Source organism: Necator americanus, chromosome X (assembly GCF_031761385.1).
Source record: "Necator americanus strain Aroian chromosome X, whole genome shotgun sequence".
Lineage (NCBI taxonomy): Eukaryota > Metazoa > Nematoda > Chromadorea > Rhabditida > Ancylostomatidae > Necator > Necator americanus.
This window is the reverse complement of record NC_087376.1, coordinates 22,794,906-22,815,600: the sequence shown is the minus strand read 5'-3', so window position 1 is coordinate 22,815,600 and position 20,695 is coordinate 22,794,906. Positions and strand designations below refer to the sequence as shown.

General features: G+C 41.9%; 6 protein-coding genes across 9 annotated transcripts; 3 read left to right on the top strand and 3 right to left on the bottom strand.

The window, feature by feature from the left end:
* Positions 1–4,024: 4,024 nt before the first annotated feature.
* Positions 4,025–10,091, top strand: RB195_024912 (uncharacterized protein; the record flags this gene model as incomplete). Its single annotated transcript, XM_064212850.1, has 4 exons — positions 4,025–4,085; positions 4,259–4,333; positions 5,146–5,333; positions 10,035–10,091. The coding sequence occupies 4 exons, from the start codon at positions 4,025–4,027 to the stop codon at positions 10,089–10,091; spliced, it is 381 nt and encodes a 126-aa protein (XP_064068731.1).
* A 1,227-nt stretch (positions 10,092–11,318) lies between these two features.
* Positions 11,319–12,476, top strand: RB195_024911 (uncharacterized protein; the record flags this gene model as incomplete). 2 transcript variants are annotated; one of them, XM_064212848.1, is made up of 5 exons in its annotated part: positions 11,319–11,519; positions 11,573–11,726; positions 11,826–11,892; positions 12,188–12,295; positions 12,386–12,476. In XM_064212848.1, 5 exons carry the CDS (start codon positions 11,319–11,321, stop codon positions 12,474–12,476), a joined length of 621 nt encoding a protein of 206 aa, XP_064068729.1. The 2 variants fall into 2 exon arrangements, with proteins under 2 accessions (XP_064068729.1, XP_064068730.1); XM_064212849.1 differs by lacking the exons at positions 12,188–12,295; positions 12,386–12,476 and having other exon boundaries at positions 11,826–11,950.
* RB195_024910 (uncharacterized protein) lies at positions 12,280–12,585 on the bottom strand (the record flags this gene model as incomplete). Its single annotated transcript, XM_064212847.1, has 1 exon — positions 12,280–12,585. The coding sequence occupies one exon, from the start codon at positions 12,583–12,585 to the stop codon at positions 12,280–12,282; it is 306 nt and encodes a 101-aa protein (XP_064068728.1).
* A 140-nt stretch (positions 12,586–12,725) lies between these two features.
* RB195_024909 (uncharacterized protein) lies at positions 12,726–13,301 on the bottom strand (the record flags this gene model as incomplete). The annotated part of the gene is made up of 2 exons (XM_064212846.1): positions 12,726–13,122; positions 13,222–13,301. The coding sequence occupies 2 exons, from the start codon at positions 13,299–13,301 to the stop codon at positions 12,726–12,728; spliced, it is 477 nt and encodes a 158-aa protein (XP_064068727.1).
* Positions 13,302–13,620: 319 nt separating this feature from the next.
* RB195_024908 (uncharacterized protein) lies at positions 13,621–14,202 on the bottom strand (the record flags this gene model as incomplete). The annotated part of the gene is made up of 1 exon (XM_064212845.1): positions 13,621–14,202. One exon carries the CDS (start codon positions 14,200–14,202, stop codon positions 13,621–13,623), a length of 582 nt encoding a protein of 193 aa, XP_064068726.1.
* Positions 14,203–15,222: 1,020 nt separating this feature from the next.
* Positions 15,223–16,243, top strand: RB195_024907 (uncharacterized protein; the record flags this gene model as incomplete). 3 transcript variants are annotated; one of them, XM_064212844.1, is made up of 2 exons in its annotated part: positions 15,223–15,516; positions 15,560–16,243. In XM_064212844.1, 2 exons carry the CDS (start codon positions 15,223–15,225, stop codon positions 16,241–16,243), a joined length of 978 nt encoding a protein of 325 aa, XP_064068723.1. The 3 variants fall into 3 exon arrangements, with proteins under 3 accessions (XP_064068723.1, XP_064068725.1, XP_064068724.1); XM_064212843.1 differs by having other exon boundaries at positions 15,223–15,606; XM_064212842.1 differs by lacking the exon at positions 15,223–15,516 and having other exon boundaries at positions 15,797–16,243.
* Between the last annotated feature and the right edge of the window lie 4,452 nt (positions 16,244–20,695).

Here is a 20,695-nt window from a genome sequence, read left to right as displayed (position 1 = left end):
ATTCAACATCATTCGAAAGAGCGTCTTTTTGTGAGAAGAACTGGCTATTTGAGGTACTGAAAAAATTCATAGAGGCTACAAAAATTTCTGTTTTGTGAAGACAGACGAAATTTTCTCCAATTTGGTCACTCTAAAACCATGACCAGCTGTCATCCAATGTTAGCACCTAATTCACTTCTCGCAAAGGAAGAAGAGCTCTAAGCAGGTACCTAATCGCGAGACAGAAGCGTTCACTCCAAGCCGTTGACAGCTGTTCAAAAATTGGACCAAATAACGAAATAGAGTAATGTTGTAAGTTGGACACTGGAAAAACTAGACGTTTTCAAACCTAGAAACTTTCAGTATAAACTATTGTCTAGTACAAGTTGTTCACTGAAAAATTTCCGAGGAGATTTTTCACAGCTTGGAAAGTATGGCTTTTTATTAAGCTTCGATGGAGCACTTTCGTCAATTTCTGAAGAGAATGGAAATTTCGAACCAACATATGATGTGGGGTACCAAAATGCTCTAAATAGCCTCCTGATTACGGATGTAATAAAAATTTTGTTTAATTTCGAGAAATAAGCGGAAATCCTATGAACACCCTTTCCTTCCATGGAGATGTATCCGCGGGATATCCCAATGGCAGGATTGCGGAGGTGTGAAAGTAATTAACGGGGCTTAAGGAAACTTCGCCCGTTTTCAGGCCACACATTTGTCAAAAGTAAATTTTCAAAGTATATTTGTAATCAGCAGCTCATTTACTTTCGAATGATATTTTCAAAATTTAATTTTGCCCACTTCCAAGAATTCCGACGGTTTGCGACGGATTAATCCGTCGGCGACGGTTTTTGGGACACAAGTTAGTAGCGGTGTTGTATAGTTTGCTCAGCAAGCATATCGGATATAGCATAAAGGTAATTAAATCGACTTTGCGGACGAAACGATTATCGTATCCGTAATCAGCGTACACCAGATCCGCAAGCACGGTCAAGCGATCTGACACAACGTTGTGGGATACAACTCCACCCTCCCGAAAATTGGCTGAGTAACGAATGGCTAAGGTGAAAAAAATCGAACCGAAAAAAACACCAATTAGTGGAAAAGCAAATTCGCTGAAACGTTGTTGAAATATTATTGTTGAAACATTTCCACGTTTTAACATCTATGAAATATCTTTAAATACTCATCAATGAAAATAATGGAAACAAAAAATAGAAAAGTGAGCTGCAGGGGTCGAATTAAGAGGAAGGACGAAAAAGAAAAACAAAAAAAAAACTTCTTTGACAATGTAATAATGGGGCCGCACACGTCCAACACCCCGCTGAGCCAAATTTTTACAAAAGAGATGGAAACTTGGAACTGAAAACTCTTGCAAGGTGAAGAGTTTGATGGTACATAGTTTTCAGCAATTTAAACGTCGATTTAATATAACTTAAATGTTAAAAAAAGCTCACAATCTGTGCTCATTGATAGGTTTGGAAGATCGCAAATAACTTCCTGATAAGAGCCCTCTTGAGAAATACTTTCAGCAGTCTTTTATAAGAGAACGTTTGCCCTATAAAATAGCAAAATAACTGTTTCACGGGACCTCCTAGTTTTTTTGAGTTCAAATGAGACAGAGGAGGAAAAATTCCAATCTCTCATATTTGTCTCAATTCTAAAAAAGATAAAGTCTAAAATTTTGAGAGACGGCAAAACTTTACAAATCGCTATATACACGAGCTGATAGTGAAAGTCTTTGGCTACAAAACACCAGAAGACGATTTGCTAACATAATGTTACTCCGTATAAGCTAGACTTTATTCAAGATCATGCTCTTTTTGGAGCTCGAGGAAAAATCGGAAAAAATCGGAACATTAGCAAGTATTCTCAGCAAGTATTCTCAAACGGAGTTGTTCTTTAAAAAATCATCCATGTATTTAGATAGAGCGACTCAGGAACCTCTATATGCAGATTTTTTCTTTTTCTTTTTTGTTTAGTTTAGTTTTTTTTTAGTTTCGGGGAATAGTTTAGTTCACCCAGAATTCAGAGAGGAGAAAATTCAAAAGAAGTTATCTGCAGCCGAATAAGTGTCTACAGAAGAGGCTGTCGGTAGGCTAGAGCAGGCACATCTTAGGCTAGCAGTGATCAGTACACCACGCCCATCCATCACCACATGTGAGGTTATGTGCCACTCTGTTTGTATTGCAATTAAGTGATATAGTTAACTTCTAGGAAAGTTCAAAGAACGAAAAGGTAGCAAGTGGAAAAAGACGTAGAAATTGAAAAATGCTCAAAATGAAGCAAAAACATATAAGATTTCTATAAGAAGAGATCAACATCAGAAAACATTATTGAAGCTTAAAACGTTCCGAAATAAAAGTTTAAAAATGTAAAAACGAGAGCCCGGTCGTTGGAAGACGTAGATTTGTGATTGGAAAAACTTCATAGAAGATATAGACATATATTTGTATTTATACAGAGTATTTATTGCACGTAAAATACTGCTATAGTTTGTAAATGTTTCGATTTGTTTTTGTTTTACACAAATAAAACACTATTATTTCCTATTTCTGGGATTTTTTGTGCAGTTCGATATGTCTCTGTATGTAAGCGATCGATACTCCGCACAGAAGCAATACCAGAAATAGTGTGCTCCTGTGAGGCATGTTTCGCACCTTATTAGACGATGAGGGTCGAAGATGGACGATGTGATGGGCGGGGCCTAAGGCGAACGCAGCGCAATGCTCTGCCGTCGCAAAGCTGCGGGTACCTAACCATGCGTACCCAGTGCTATAAAAGGAGCATGCAGAACTCGATAACCCAATTTGCTTCTTTTTTTTACTTTTATTTTTTTTTTACAAAAAAAAATTGGAAAGGAACAAGGTACTCTAGAGAAAACAAATCCAATTATAATTGAAATTCAGTGTAGCCATCAACGACAGACCAAAAACATGGAATGTCTTCAGTATAGCTCTGCAAGAGGCTCAGTAGTAAATAATTCCCACTATGACGTCACTCCTCTTCCTCTCAAAAGCTGCTCTTCCATACCATGACGGATAGACGACAGGACGGATTCTCACACACAGAGCATTTCCACCACTTTTTTTTTGATAAGATTCCAAAGTCGTTTCCGGTTCAGACACTAACCACGTGCTCCACGTTGTTTAACTGACGTAACAACCGGGTGGTGTTTTCAACGTGGTGTGGCCATAAGTGTCTCATTCCTAGTACTCCTGCGGCACTTCGGATCCCGTAAAATATCAAACCGTGTGTGTTAAATCAGCATCTATAGAACCATTCAACTGTCAAATTTCATGTAAGTAAGATTTAAATACGGTGTCAATCGAAGAAGCGCCCTCTCTATGCTCTATTTTCTATTTTCGTATTCTCTACCTTAGCTAGATTGGGTATCAGATTTTCAAAATGTCGAGCAGAAAAACATCCCGAGATCACGCTAACGTTGCTGGTATTCCCCCTATGATAAGAAGCAAAGGGTGCCTGGGATTCTCAACCCGTTTCTTCTCCAGGTGCTAACAAGGCCCAACGTTGTTTAACTGGCCAGATATTCACTCTTCTGAAACAACTTCCGCTGTTCTACTGCTTCTGATCATTGGAAAATTTCCATTCTATCGGTTTTTCAGCTCAGAACTGAACTGAAGTGATCTTCAGTTTACTTTTGCTGTCAAGATTTTTTTAGTGAGGATGTAATTAAGTTCACTGATCATCAACAAAAATGGTTATTTACAAAACATAGCTGTTCACTTACATATAATGTAGGAGGATACAATACTTGCATTTACTCTGGAACGGAGAGAGCTGTTAACTTCAGGTTCTTCATTAATCCCGTAGAAAACGCGTCTAAAGATAGGAGGTGCAGTGAAGAGTAACCTTCTAAACCATTTACAATCTTATCACTTCACAACACTACGCAACTTTAAACTGCTTGAAGACAGAAGGAAACATTGTTTCCTTCGTATGGACCAGAATGGGATTTATTCTAACTAAATTCCCTGCCCTTACAATACACAGTATTTAAATTCGTGGACACTTTTTGCTACTAATGACGACCTTGGGCAAATCAAATGTTGACAACATGTTGGTGGGTGGCGGGACGAAAAGAGGTTAATCGTGCGTCCGCGCATTAGTTAAGCGAACGTGTCCCTACAATATCTCAACGACTGTCATGCCACAAATACTTCATCTCTATCTTCTGATTATATCGACAGTATCCCGTAATGTTTTCCTAGTATAGCACTTTTCACTATACATGTTGCTAAGATAGACGTTATTGCAGTCCGTCAGCCTTCGTGTCCCAATGATCACCAACCCAAGTTGGATAAAATAGGTCGACCAATTCAGTGCCTTCCAGGTACTTTGTCTCGCCCATTGATCCATCTTTAGTCTGTGGAGAACTAAAATACAATTTTTGCAAACTAGATTTGCAATTTTGCTTATGTTTTGTTTGATTGTCGGGATATATATTGCACCATTGGGATTAATTCAAGTGCTAATCTTAAGGAATAGTCTTCTCCAAACTAGTGTTTAAAAAATTATGGATGCTGTTAACTCCAAAAACAATCAACCGCAACCCAAGCAAGGCGCATTGAAATAGGTCACGGAGAAAGAACCTGTAAGTATCAAGCATAGAAAGTATGTATGGTGTGAAAGTTGTCGCGGTCATCCGGCTGCAGAATTTCAACTTATCCAACTCTACATAGTAGTCAGGAACGATTCAAAGAGAGTTTTGAACAACACAGGATCCTTGAAGGTAGTCCTGTCAGACTTTTCCGAACTTTTCTGAAGCGTTTTCGAACTACCTAAAATCCTAATCGAAATTTTAAGGAAAGCAGACACAGTTTGGACCATTCCTGATCATTTTCGCAGCAGTCAAGAATTCTCAGAGGCAAGCCAGAATTGCAATACAAGCTTTGTTTGCAATGATATTAGATGGAGCATTTGACCAGAAATCTTATTCGTATATTTGTTGAAATATAAACTGTGTCAAATGATAGTAACGAACATGGTTTGGGTGGAGAACATGTGCGCCTTGAAGAGGAAATGCAAAAAAATACCGCAGAGACGGCGTGATCTTGCGGGCAAACATAAGAACATAAACGTTGAGGACTACGTGCCTGACATTTAAAACGCTTCACGAAGGACCGCTGAGACTCGCATTTTCAGGGTCGTCCTCGCACTCTGTATGCGGTGATGGTCATGCATGTTTCTTTTCTGGAATGAATTACATGTGTTGCCCTACCAATCAGTCCTCGGGTAGACATCAGCACACGTGTCCCGCTCCAATGGTTACTGTTCTGGACTCAAGTGGAGCACCGCTGAGATGCAAGTCTTGGACTCGCGCATGCCCTCAGGTAAGTATTGGAGAGACTTGTGAAGTCTTCCATTGTTGTGCCTTATATTTCTTTAATAGGTGGGATATGTATGCAATTTGGTGATCACTTTCTATATCGGGGTCTAATCACTATTGACAGCCCAGACATAACGTGATTTCGAAGGTTAAGAAATGCAGTGCTTCCACACCTTTCTGCACAACTCTGAAAGAATAAAAATTTATGTTAATATAATCTCCTGTCTTGTAAGCTACAACCCAAATGTCTATCAAACTGTGCTTCTAGGATCAAGCGTGTAGTTGGGACACGATCCTCCAAAATCCCCTTGTTCACTCAAGTATAGTCGTTCATGTGGCAATCAGAAATCAAATGTTATAAACGAGTTTTGAAAATTAATGACAAATCAGTGAATATATAAAAATAAAAAGGTGGTGAACAGCAGGTAAAATAAATATAGATGAATAAGAATAGACATACAGCATTTACGCGCGATTTCGAGGTGACCTTAGTGATAAACACCGACCCTGATTGTGACCAACTGTAGGTCTGGTGCGGGTTTTGGCAGGTTGAACTAAGTATTTATACCGTGGCAAAAAAGAAATATGAAAGGGCTAGTGGGTGTGCGTTTCAAATAGGAATATTTGCACTACAAAAAAATTTAACTATCGTTATCAACTTCTTATCCCCATAGGTCTCCTGATTCTCCCTAAAACTACTTGAAAAAGATCTAAAGATGACAGGAAAAGTTTACCATTTTTCTCAACCAGGTTCCAAAAAAATAAAAGTGTTAGAGACACCAACTTTTGCACAAATATAGAAGTATCTTGTCTCCACAAACCTGCAAAATAGTACTGCATGAAACTTTTTGAGAACGTCTTACTTTACATTAATTTTACATATATTGTCAGTTGTTGTCTATTTTCGCATACAAGTAGCGTCACATTTTTTTTGGTGATAGTATGGAAATTCATCACTGTGGAATATCCTTACATAACCCTATAGTGCTGAATGCAAAATTTCACTCCTGCCAGGAATTGATCCGTGACAGTAATAATAGAAGTGAAGCTACACTGCACTGTGCAATACAGTTACACCAGCCAGCCACCTCTCACCAATCTACACATCAGCCATCGTAATAAATATATTAAATTTACTCAAAATATTAAAGTGGCCGTAATGGAGGGGTATCGGAAGAGTGTACAAGCTATACAGGGAATGAAGGTTGCTTCCTACGGTCCTTCAGTACCTAATACGAAGTCACCTCTGGCCAGTTTCATCTTTCTAAAAAAAAACTGATTACACAGAAGTGTGTAGTACTTTTGTCTGATAATTGTGAAAGCAACTTGATTTTTCAGAGGAAACTCAGTTTTTGGGTAGTTACGTGCATTTTGAACTATTGCCCTTCCCATTTTATTACCTTCACATTTTTTTAAAATTAAGTCTCCATGTAGGACTTTAAATAAACCTCGGCATGTCTACGATTCAATATTTGTGTTCTTAAGTTGAATCGAACGCGAGGTTGTTACGATCCTTTATCACTGGCTTTTTCAGAGCCTGGAGATGATATCGAACGTGACTTATCCTATCAAAAGCCGCATCCGCCTAACAAAGAAAGTCCCAAGTTTACTGTTGGGTCTCACAATTACACTTGGAAAAAATATTAAAGTGGCCGTAATGGAGGGGTATCGGAGTCTTACCTTAAGTCTTGCCTAAGACGCTGAGGATTTCTTGCCTCAGCTATGTAGATACATGTCATAAAAGGCTAGCGCACCCAAAAAGCAACCTTATGTAGGTGCTGAGTTCCCGCATAATCTCTCTTTGCGATTCATCTTTGGACTACTGGAATGTATCCAAAGCGCTTCCAGGGCCTTTCGCGCGACAACACTAAGTTCGCTTGTTTGCAGTGGAGGAGAGGAAAGACAAGAATCAACTGAGCGCACTAGGGAAGTTGCGGTCAGTAACGTCGGTAATCTGGTATGGAGAAAATACCCTTTCGTATGCCGTTCATTTCCGATGAGGTTAGCGCTGCCATTTAGCGGCATCTGAGGAAAGTAAATATTAAAGAGTCCGTAACGATGATTGTAGAGCTCCATCAAGCAATCTTAAGCAAAGACTCATAAACAATTGCCAATATGACCGTATTTGCACTATACCGGAGTGCAAAGATGTCCGTCAACAAGAAGAGTGATTGCATGAGTTCATGTGTTGATTATCTATCTGGTTTTCTGTATGAAGTGCGGTGACGAACAGATAGGAGAAACGCCCAGACCCTTTTGTGTTCGAGTTAAAGAACAGCTGGATGGCAAAGAGAAATCACGCGGCTCTACGGCATTAGGCGGTCGGAGGGTGCACCGTCCTAATGGAGGGGATTTTGAAGTTAAGATCAATATGTTGGCGTGTGAATCTAGTTTTGCCGCGCGAAGGGTTCTGGAATAGTTTTGGTTCCGTTCCAAGCGCCCAAAGATCAATTGTAAAGGGGAATGTCTCAGTGTTACGCGAGAACACGCTCCCTATTTGAGGTTCCTATTTTATTCGCCTCACCACAGGTATCTAACTGCGACAGAAAAATCATCCGACCCTTAGTTAGGCCTTACACTTCCACTTGTAACTATGAGACTAAACACTAAATTAAGGATTTTCTTTGTTGGGGGATAGGACGTTTGATCGGATAAATCACGTTCAATTTCACCTTTTCAGGCTCTGAAGAAGACAAACTCGTTGAACCGTTAACCAATAATTAAGGATTATATCAATCTTGCGTCTAGCTCAAGTTAAGAACACGAATATTTTATTACATTGTACATTTGTAGTCCACCAAAGAGTTTTAGTTAATCGATGGTTTTCCCTCATATTGACAGCTGACCGTATATACCGGATATGATTTTGCACGGTTTAACCCAGGGAAGCGAACCCTACGTCATCAAGCAAAGTTTACAGCGGCAAGAAGATCCTAAGTTATCCATCATCAAGATTGACTCATGGGGTAGACTAGTCCCACTACCGGAAGCATTTATAACAACTTTTTAAATTTTGATTTTGTACCTTGTGTACTCTCATGTTATCTAAACTATTTTCCCCGTTTTAGTTGCGAGATTTTCTCAACCATTTACTCAAATATTAGACGACTCCATTTCGAAGATAAATATCGAGTATGACCCCTCGAGACTCGCTCTACCTCCTATCCTCTCTTATAATCCCTCTTGGAAAGATCCTCTACTTCCTATCCTCTCTTACGATCCCTCTTGGGAAAATCGCAACGTACGATCGATTCTGTGTGCTACCTTGATACTAACTTCGGTTACTATCGGACGCTGGTCAATCACCGCCAACAAAAGTCTCGTATGTTTGTCGTGTTTCCTAAATAGTTTGGTATCGTGGAGAAATAGTGAATTGGTTTTTTTCCTCCCTGTTATTGTGTTCGCTGTTTTCCCTTCCGCAGCGTGCATAATTGGATTAAAGGCATCACCCCACGAGTCTAGGGTGGTGCGGGTTTCAGGTGGGTTATGCCTATACTGGGTCGTAGATTATGGCGATGAGGGTGATTCCGTCCATTTCTTCCTAATTGCCGTAGAAAAACGGCCTGGAAGATGCGGCTTCTACCGTTTCGGGGCGCTATCTTCTACAACGATTTCGATTGGAGCGCGCCAGCCTTGTGCACGCGCCGTATCTTCCTGGCTCTTCTTTTACGGCAATTAGGAAGAAATGGACGGAATCAGCGTCCTCCCCATAGTCTACGACTCCGTTAGGCATAGCCCACCTGAAACCCGCACCACCCCAGATCCGTGGGGTGATGCCTCTAAACCAGAATTAGTCCGAATTGAGCATACAGCGAAGATGTCGCTGGCGTCCCGTATGCATATGTCTCTCTAGTGTAGAAACCTGTATGACACAAGAGGTGTCTCCTTTGCTGCTTCTGGGATTCGAGAAAAATGATTTTTGTGAGCCGTTTCCACAAGGCCACACTGTCACCTGTTCCTATACGCTAGTCAGCTCCAGAAGTTCGCATCGGCCGTTCGAGAAAAACGGCCGAGACGAGCTTCAGAAGCTACCTCCTCCACGATAACGCTAGGCCCCATGTAACTAAGGAGATCTATGAAAAACTGTACGAGTTAGGCTGGGACACGGTGCCCCATCCCCCTACTCTCTCGACCGTGCCTCTTCAGAATGCCACTCATTCCGGCTCTTCAAGGCTTTCCTTGCTAAGAAAATCTTCACCAAGTTTGAAGAAGTCAAACGGGCGGTCAGCGACTTCTTCGACTCCCAGTCTCCCCAGTCGTGGAAGAAAGGGATTGCTGACCTGCCTATTAGGTGTGACATTGTTGTAATTACTAATGGTGATTATATTATTGATTAATTTCTATTGTAAGCTGAGATAAAAAAAGCAGAAAAAGTGACAAATGGCGACAAGACTTCCCGTCCAGCCCAATAGAAACACACTGGAAGAGTTCAATCATGTTTCCTGTTCTTTACTTCTTGTAGTCATTTTCCTACAACTGTCTCGATATTCTACGTCTGGAGGATACTAAAACTTGATTTTACATCCATATTCCTTTGACTACCGCAGCAATTTGAGCACATAATTTGTAGTATCAGACAAGTTTCTCGTTTTTCTACTCATCACTTGTAACAGAATGCAAAATGAAGTCACTTGAACGTCAATCATCATACTCATAAAAATAAAGCTGTTACGTTAGATCACGTAAACTGCTAACTACTATTTAGGAAGGGTCTGAATGTGTGTATCCAGTCTCTGAAGAAAGGATCCGGCACACGTGGTGAAGGTAATTACAATAGAGTAGTTATACGGAGTACATTAGAGTCTATGCAGCTGTTACGACAATAAAACAGCCCACAATGTCTCGTTTATTCAACCACAAAACGCTCGGAACTACTGTTCTAGTTCCTGGGACCATTGCACCAAACTTGTGCCGTGAAATCCCACTCAGTGTTTTCTGGTATGTACGAATCAAGTCAACGACTTAGACCCTTCTCATCCCATTTTATCGCTTTTTGACGCTGTTGGATCTGTTATTCTGCTTTCTCAATTTAATTTCAGGCACCTAAATGCACGTGACAAAGTCCGTTGATATATAACATGTACTGGAGAAAAAAAAAACACTGCGATAACACCCCAAAAACACCGTGTCTGCTTATGGAAGGCAACTGCATGGTCACCGTGCTCGGATGATTGGAGTCCCAATGACTTTTTTCTTCGGGTGCGCCCCGACAGAGGTTTTCAAAGATTGCCCTTGCTCCTTGCACCAGCAAAAGCAGTGCATTCAAGAAAAAATTCAAGGGATTTCGTCCGACATGCTAGTGAGGATATCGAAAGATTTACAAGAACGGCTCCATATGTACATGAAACGTCAAGGCCGCCATTTTGACGACGTAGTTTTCAAAACATAAAGTAGTAAACCATGCTGTCTATATTTGCAGAATAAAACGTTTTTCTTAATATCTCGTACCATTTCTTTCCAATCCCCTTTAAAATAGGCGAGTTATTTCCGCCGCATCCTTTACTAGCTGTATGTTGCTAGACAAAATCGTTGAAACAATGCTATGAACTTGCATCGAAATATTCTTGGAGTGCTGTCTCTAACTTATGTTAAAAACAGCATTCCGAGAATATTTCTATGCAAGATGCCCTTTAGTGGCAAACAGGTTGGGGATTGAAATTAGTTTACATGTACACTTGTACGAGTTATGAAATGAAAAACGCATAGGGAGGATTCCAGATGAATTTACTTAAGCAGCAATTTACATTCCTAAGATCAAATCAACTTTACAGGTACCACTTCACCCCTTCGGAGTCGAATATAAGGAATTTCTCCGTCGAGTGGTCTAATGTAAACTGGTCAATCTCAACCATCTTGTTTCTGGGTTTATAAGGGGTGCGGCCTGTCTTTGGTGTTACTTGAGAATGTCGTCTGAAACCCTAACTGCTACCGAAGAGGACTCAACATTTGCCTGAATGCTGCCGTAATTACAAAAAGATTTTAGACATCAATGACCTGTTTTGCCACTGGTTTTGACCACATATGTTGTAAGCGTTGGTTGGGAACACAGTACGCTAACAACACAAACACCACATCGCAAAAGGTGTCGCGAAACGAAAATGATAAGGTTCTCGAGTGTCCGCAGAATTCTATCGGGTTGATTGACCGCAAAGGACTGCCTGTATTGTGTAACTCTACTAAGCGATGTTCGGTGAGTTGTATTTTGATTTCTGAATAATTTCTAAACACTGGCGTCTTACCTAGAGGAATGCGTTTTGCCACACTGTCGGAAGTCGTTCGATATGCTGTGAACGGTACGAGTTCGCTTCGAATGCTCTTGAACATTCGGTAACCCCTCCTCCTGCACTGATTCTACCTTCAGTAACAATTATGGACCTTACTAGATCGAACAATTCCGGTAATTCCACTATTTTTATTGTTTAATTGCTCTAGCTGTGTCATTAGATACATACAAATACTAAGTATTAGTGGCGAGTTGCGCATGTTTTTTTTTTAGAAAATGCACTAAAAATCGTGGAATCGGCTACAAACTACAGAGCAGAAAAAGATGATAAATCTGAGAGGTACCAGAAGCCTTTTACTTCATACAAATACTCCACCACAGAACAACGTCCCTCCTAATTATTAATGCAAACAATACCACCCTCTTCGTTCATAACACAAAACCCTAACAAATTGCCACAAGCAAACAATTCAGGAATGTTACATTAGTTTTAGTGTAAATGTAATCCAAAGACACTCAATACATAACCGCTATCAAAATCAATGAACTTTCTCCATCATCATTTCAACAGAGATTGGCTAGGCTCTCTGCAGATTCTGATTCTGTCTGCTTGCATCCGACAGTCGTATTGCTAGGTTGCCACCTCCATCACTTGTCACCTGTGGAGCACCTGTGTTCCCGTTGTTGATCGATTTGCTCGAGCGGGCATCAGTAGCACTTCCATTTGTTACGATCGCATGCAGGTGCAGTAGTATCTCTTCTCGCGAGGTACTCGAAGAGCGTCGTACTTTTCTTTGAAGGACTTCGTAAAGAGGTAGATGGTCTTACTGCAGTGCGTTTGATGTCGCATGGTATCCAGTCGCTTACTGCTCTGGTCCAACGATTGTCGTTCACGCAAACGGATCACGTTTCCGGCCAACCTAATTTTGTTTTCCTCGGCATATGCGGAAGCATCTCTCTTCTTCGGTGGATGACGTAGGAGTGAACTTTGAATCCCTTCTTTCACTTGCTTAAATCGAGTTGCTCCTAGCATCACCCTCTCAATTCCGCGTTCTATGACGCTGGTCGCATGTATGACGTTTCCTCCTGCTTGCGAAACCCCATGTTTCTGAAGCGTAGATCAAAGCAGGAAGAACAGTGATGTTGAACAGGTGCGCACGGAGCCGGATGTTCTTAGTCCACTTCACTACATCCTCGATGCTCTTGAATGCTCCACAAACCGCTCGTTTCCTTCTGCTCAGCTCGGAGGTCAGGTCGTTCATCATGTTGATTTCTCGCATTAGATGCACACAGTTGGAGCATTCGGATATATTTTTCCGTCGAGCATGAGTGAATAATCAGAAACCCATCCGTTCTTCGTGAACATTTACCTTCCTCCTGGTTGATGCTTGATGTTATAAGAAGGATGTCAGCCGCAAAACGAAGATGGTGTGAATGTCCGCCGTCAACTTTCATTCCCATATTTTCCCATTCCAATCCTCGCATCGCGTTCTCGAGAGTGGCATCTAACGTGTCGGGTGAAATTGTGTCACGCTGAGGAACCCTTCTCTTCTTTTCGATTATGACACCACTGCAGAATAGGAAATTTTGTTCGTGAATTTGCTATACAACTTACGAAGTATCTTTATGTATGGAGTAGGGACGTCTTGGTTGTCCGAGGCCTCCCTACTCCATACATACTCCATACGCTTCGGTCTCTACTGTATCAAAGGGTTTCTTCAAATCGATGAAAGTGAGATACAGCAGCATCTTGTACTCTCGCGATACTTTTATGAGTTTTGAAACCGTATGTATGTGGTCAATCGTACTGAGCCCTTTTCGAAACCCTGCTTGCTCGCCTGGCTATCTTTCATCTAATGTTCTTTCTATCCTGTTTAGGATTACTCTTGTGAAGAGTTTGTAGTTGACAGACAAGCAGATTGGGCGATAGTTTCCGAAGTCATCTGGGTTTCCCTTCTTATACAACAGCACAGCTTTGTTGGTTTTTCATTGCTTAGGAACCTTGCATTCCGACAGCTAACGAGTGAAGAGCTTCTCTATGTGATGACGAGGACTAGTGGTAGGTACTTCAGATGTTCATGCTTGATTCTGTCGGGCTGAGTGAAATACAATTCTTCACCGACATGATGGCATGTCGGACTTCGGAAGGGAGAACTTTGAGAATGACATGTCCATCTTCCCTCAGATGGTGAGGAGGCAAGTGGACGTGGCTGTCGAAGAGATCCGAGTAGAAGTAGTGAATGGCCTTTTCCATCACCATTCTCGATGCTGTAGTTCTTCCATCTGGGGTCCGGAGAGCAGTCATTATTGTATTACGATTGGCGAAGTTCCGATGGGTGTAGCGAATGCTCTGCCCCACCTCTACAGCTTCAGGCAACAATTCTGCTCTTCTCTCTTTGAGGTCTCCCTTTATCGCCTCTCTGCAAAGCCTTGCGGGCTTGGACGTGAGTTCTTGGTTGTTCGCAACTCGTGCAACTCCACGCTGACGTATTAGCTTTAGAGTTTTCGGAAGCAGGCGTCTCTCGGTGGTTTTGAAACTCTTTGCTTTCCTCGCACAGTCGTGAAGATGTTCTGGGGAAGATGTTCTCGGTGGGGGCGATGGTTCTATCCTCGATGGCGATGGTCTAGAACTCTGGCACAACAGCGACATCCGTCAGGCGGAACCTTTCACTGACAATGGTGTGGTCTATTTTATTACGGTACCCTTCACCGGGTGACTCCCACATCCAGCGTAGAGAGGAGTGCTTCCGGAATTGCGAGTTCCCATGGATAGTCTTGGTCGTCGCGGTGAACTCGGAAAGCCACTCTCACGTCCAGCGTAGAGAAGAGGGTTACTGGAATTGAGAGTTTCCATGGGTGGTCTTAGTCATCATGATGAACTTGGAGAGCCCCTCCTCCTGTTAATTCCACTGTAGACGATGGGTCCTATATGAAGCTCCTCAGGCATTCCCCTTGGGCCAATTTTGGCGTTGAAATCACCAATTTTGACTTTGTAGAAGGTATGATCTCCTCTGTAGAACTTCTCCAGGTCCATACAGAAAGCTTCGACTACTTCTTTTTTCGTAGCTTGATGTTGGAGTGTAAACGACAAAGATTGTCAAAGCCGTTTTTGATCCACATCTTCTCGGCCATATACGTCCGAATCTAGTTGTAAGAACTTCGGAAAAGTCGATGTTTACTACCACACTCGTGTTGACGAGAACACTAACTCTACTAACTCCTCTACTGTCGCATATTAATAAGAACAGTTCTCTAGTGTCATACACGGCGTTCGCTGGGTAGCGTCGCCTCGTCTCGGTCATTCCGATGAAGTCGTACTTAATTAAACTTCAGGGCTTGCATCATCAGATCTTCAATGGCCGCATCCGATGCAAGCGTTTGGGCGTTGTAGGTACAGGTCGTCATCCAGGTCTTTTTCCGTTTCGGAAGCCTACATGACCACCGTCGTTCCTAGCGCTACCGTACCAGGCTTTCCTCTGGAATCAGGAGACTCTTTTCTATTAGATTGAGTCGAAAGTTCTCGGACAAAGTGGTAGTGATGACTTCTAGAGATCATTACTCAGCAAAGAGCTGACAAAAATGGATGTGTTAGCTACCGTTTGATAGAGTAAAAAATTCTCTTCAAAGTGTAGGTTAACAATTACACTGAGCTAGTTCCTTTCCTGCCACCATGCCGCGCAATTTCAAGCCGTCGTCACTCCACCTCCGCAACGTCATAATCTTTCTCCATCTATCTGGCCAAGAACCTGCGGATATCGATAGACGTCTGAAGGAAGTTTACGAGGAGCACACCCCCGCTAGAAGTACAGTCTACAAGTGGCACACGAAGTTCGCGTCGGGTGACTATTCCATGGAATATGAAGACCGTTTGGGACGCCCGATGGAGTTGGATTTCGACATGCTGCGGAGACAGGGGGAAACCGACCCGTATCAAACCACTCGCGAACTGGCAGTCGCTCTTGGGGTGAGTCAAACCAGTTGTTCGCGATTTGAAGTCAATCGGCAAGGTGCGAAAACTAGGTCGATGGGTACCACATGCCCTGACGCAATATGAGATGGACTGCCGCGCTGATACAGCACTTTTTCTCCTCACGCTCAAGCGCACCCACACCTGGCTTGAGCACCTGGTCACCGGGGATGAGAAGTGGATTTCCTATTCTAACATTCACCGGCGTGCCCAGTGGATTGACAAAGGTACGGATGCAGAAGACGTCCCTAAACTCGACGTGCACGCCAAAAAGGTTATGTTCTGCATCTGGTGGAGCGTACACGGCGTCGAATACTGGGAACTGCTCGCTGAGGGATGTACAGTGGCCGCAGACGTCTACGTTGAGCAACTGAGGAATTTGAAGACATATCTCGAAAATGCACGCCCGCAGCAGAGCGAAGTCTGCTTCCAGCACGACAACTCTCAGTCACACATTGGAAAAATGACCAAGGCTGAACTGAAGAAGTTCTTCTGGACCATTTTACCACACCCACCGTATTTCGTAGGTCTGGCTCCCTCGGATTACCACCTTTTTCCCTATCTCCAAAATCATCTGGATGGTCAATACTTCCAAACCCGCGACGACATCAAAAAGGCACTCGAGCAGTTCTTCAGGGAACAGTCGCCAGCGTTCTGGAGAAAAGGCATCTACGATCTGCCTAGACAGAAAACCATCGATGCCAATGGGGCACACTTCAAATGATTTACAGTTATCGTTCGAAAATTGCAAAGTAAATAAAAATATTGTCAATTTATCCGAGAACTTTCGATTCAACCTAATATTACTATGTTTTGCATAAAGGGTGGAGCTTATTTGTTGGAGGCGACTCTAAACCGCCTCCCTTGCACCTCCCAGTCATTTGATTGCAGGCTTTTGGTCGGACCGACGTACGGTATACGGTAGTATTATGAGCCGATCCTGGCACAGCAGAAACAGGGAGTCTATCTCCACCCGCGTCTCAGGGCAGGTACAAGGTCGCGTTTGGTCCGCGATCAGCCCCCTATCCGCCACCTGGGGACACGTCACGTAGTCTCGCGAATAGCCGGCCGTGTCCCCTCCAATGAAGGAGATCGGTGGTGCCACCTCCATAACAAAAAAATGGCGTCACGTTTGGAGTTCAGGAGCATTTCCCAAAGATAGTGATCAACGCCAAAGACTTCGTCACTTGAAATTCAAGGAACATACACGCTATGCTACCTTCTAGTGAGAGTATGTGCTGACATACCATCAAAATGAAGAAGTAATTCTGTAAAATTTAAAGACGTCCTCAGAGAGTAGGGTCAAAAAAGAATCACTTTGGCTACTTCGGTCAATATACTTACTTCCGACGAACCTTCAGTTGAAGCTTCAACACCTTCATTAGTTGTCATTAGTTGTCATTGGTTGTCACTTGCACCGGTAAGGGTCGCTCATGCGTTTGATCTCTTGTAACCTAATCACCTAATCATAAGCATTCCATTGTATAACTGATAAGCTGGAGATTTGAAACCATAAGCAAAGCTGTATTTTTGATATAACAACGCTACATCTCCGGACCTCACCGGCTCATGGTATGAAGCGTACGAGTCTTGTCCAAAATACAGCGAACGTTTGGTCAAAACGAGCGCATAGAACATACACTCCGACTTTATTTAAAATATTTCGGAACGATCCGTTTTCTCCGAGGCGTGCGCGCGTGAAAATTGCATGTTTTCTTTAAATTAACGCAGCGTGATGTATCGTTTTCGCCGTATGACCACATGGGTATGGTTTTTGTTCAGTCATTTCATTTTTTGAGTTTATGAAACAGATTTGGTTTAGCATTCTCTTACCACAACAAATAAAACCTAGGTTATTCATTAATATTATAGCAACAATGAATGAACTGAACCCCAGTTTCGATTGGCTTTGCTCGAGAGCGAAGATGAAATGGACACTTCCTGAGACGAGTATCAAGTAGCGGCTAAAAGTAGCGAGGAGGGCAATTATGATTGTGAAAGTTTTGGGTAGAAGGTCATCTGGAAAGCGTCGAGTGGACTTCAAGGACAGATGAGCTTCAGCATTATAATTCAGCATATCTTCCAAAACAATAATCCAGTCAGCAGTCATGAGGAACAGTGCTTTGGTAGACGTGATACACTATGTTTCTCCCCGGCCACACAGCCATGAGACAGCGATCTGGTGCATTAGTGTCCGCAACGTGTTAACGTACTCCCTTTGTAATGGAGAGTATACTCCGAGTGTTGGGCATTTGTGGAAACTTCCCTGATAAGCATTTTTGGGATGTTGTTCAGTTGAGCTGTTGGGTTTGTATCAAGTTGGTTAAAACTCTTGCATCAAATTTCACACTTTTTATTCAAACAACTATAACGTTATTGTTCATAGATATCAATCAACAAAACAATGACTATCATCATCCATTACTTATGACCAACACTTCACTAGACTATCAATTCCAGAGCTCTGGCGGCTGTGAATCGAAGAAGCGCGAAATCTCACTTTCTAGCTCTTTGGATCGAAGATCGAAGAAGCGCGAAATCTCACTTTCTAGCTCTCTTTGATCATTGGATGTTTCCTCTTGTAGGTGCAGCTTCAGGGGCCGATACAAACGGTATTCTGAGGGGCTAAGTCAGTAGAATACTCAGGGTGCGGTAGAACATTCCAACCAACCTTGAAAATTTTCCAAGGAAAAATTTTTGTCACGTAAGATCAAACATTGCCATGAAGTGGAACAACATGAGCAATTTCCTCACGCTCCAGGCGAACTGCGTGTGCCAATTTACGTAGGCGAGTAGAGTATGCTTCAGCGTTCACGGCGCACCTAGATGGGAGTAGTTCAATGTACAACTGTGCCTTGAAAAAAAAAGACCAACCTAATATAATGCGTTCAGATCGAGTCGTTTGCAACGCCACTTCCAACTTCAGAGATAGCCTAAAATCATACGAAACTATTATGGGAATAGGTTCATCATCATGACAGAACCGCCAAGGTTTTGCTGCCCACGTATCCATGTAACATCAAGACAATGCTACATCGTCTTGATTTATCAGCATAATCCTGTCTGATTAAATTTTACACCAGAGACATCTTATCAATGCCTTTTACCCCAAGCTTCTGCCAAAATCTCATTTGGTATCGTCGGTCAGATCGTTCAAAGAATTAGTAATTCGGAGGCAATCAATCGCTAACGAAAAAGTTTGATGGTCAAGGTACGTTATGTACGTTGAGAATTTCTCAACAGGGGCGTTGTAAAAGAGTGTGTAAGCAAGAGGGAGAATCGTGAGAGAGGCCTGAAGAGGAAAATGGAAAGAGCAAAGAGGAAGGACATCGAGGTAAGGAGAAATGTGTTATCCTAAGTACGAAGACGAGAAAAACAGCCTATATTACACTATGCGTTCTCAGTTAAAGGCATCACCCCCTGAAGTGATACGGATCTCAGGTGGAGTATTTGTATACGGCATCGTAGATTATGGAGAGGAAGGTGATTCCGTCTATTCCTTCCTAATCGCCGTAAAAAACGGCCCGGAAGATACGGCTTCGAGCGTTCCGGCACGCTGTTTTCCACAACGGGTTCGATCGGAGCGCGCCAGCTTTGTGCACGCGCCGCATCTTTCGGGCCGTTTTTTACGGCAATTACGAAGTAAGGGACGGAATCACCCCCTCTGCATAATCTATCATGCCGTATACGAATACTCCACCTGAAATCTGTACCACCTCAGATTCGTGGCGTGATGCCTTTAAGGTGTACAAGCTTGCTTAAAAGTGAGGTGAATACAAATCATGAGTTTTCCAGTCAACTGCCTATACGAGTACCATCGACTACTTGAATAATTAAAATTACAAATTATCGTAATCATTTTAAAAATTGTGGTAAATGTTGTGAAGGCACTGAAATGAAAAAAAAAATGTTCTCAAGGTACCCAAAATTTCGATCCTTTTAAAAAATCAACTTGTCAAAACTATTAAATGTGAGCACTACAAATTTTTTGTTATTGTTTTATATAAAAAATAACCTCTTTTGTTAAATGGCTAATTAAACTGTTGAAGAGGATGGTGATGTTGTTGATGGCGTAGCGCTTTGTAGCGCTATTTTTTTTTTTACTGAAACGGTCGGGGATCAATCCTGACAGAAGGTGGATATTTGCAATCAGCGTTAAGTAGTTTGAAGGCCACATTTTTATCCAACAATGAATAATTTTCAAATTATCGCTCAAAAACAATTTCGATGCTGTTACTAAGCGAAAAAAGACATCTAAGACCGAAAAGAAGGATAAACTTAGTGCAAAGTAGGCACCACGAGTTTTCTAACGACGCTCAAAGGAAACCTCCTGCAAGACAATTCAGGGCCCTTGTAGAGACTGATCTTGTCTATATTTAAGCAAAGTTCGGTGTTTCTAACTTTCCTAGTTTTCTTGAAACCTAGTTGTGAAATGTGCTAAATGTTTCCCCAAATTTTCGACTTTTCTCAACTAACTTTTGAGAGAAGCAAAATTCCTACAGAGATCAGAATTTGTAGCTATGGTTTTTCTTGATGCTCTATTAAAATATGGTACCGAATTTTTTTACCGTGCTACCGTAATCTCGCGAAGAGAAAAGTGCGAAATTTCAGATTTTCGGCAGCCCATCAAAATCTGTATGATTTCGAACAAAGTTCAATAACTCATGTCATGCTTTGTAAAAACCACTCATCTTGAAGTTTGTTACAGAGGAATTTCTGCTATCAGAATTAATTTTCAGTTTTTTTCCAAGTAGTTTTCATTTTATTCAAAGATGGTTGAGATAGAGTTGAAAAATTTGTCAAAATTCTCAAACTTTCTCAACTGGTTAAAAAAAACCAGTTCTCTAAAAAAACATTAACTGTTTTATAGCGCAAATTTTGCTATTCTTGTTTACCTCAATTTAACAAAATCAGAGCGGTTCAGCAGTCATTTCCAGACAGAGCCTATGTTAATCGCCAACATTACCTCTCAATCACATTTAGGTGCGGTAAGTAATGCTGCCAGTACAACTTCGAAAAAACTGCTGGTGTTTGTTTCTCAGTAACTTTTTTTCGTTTGTAAAAATCAAGATTCTGGTGGGGATCGTCTGTTTCTATGAGTAAAATTGTGTGTTGGAAGTAGGAGGTAGTATGAAAATGTTCTTTGAATGCTTTCACGTATATTACTTGTTTTTTT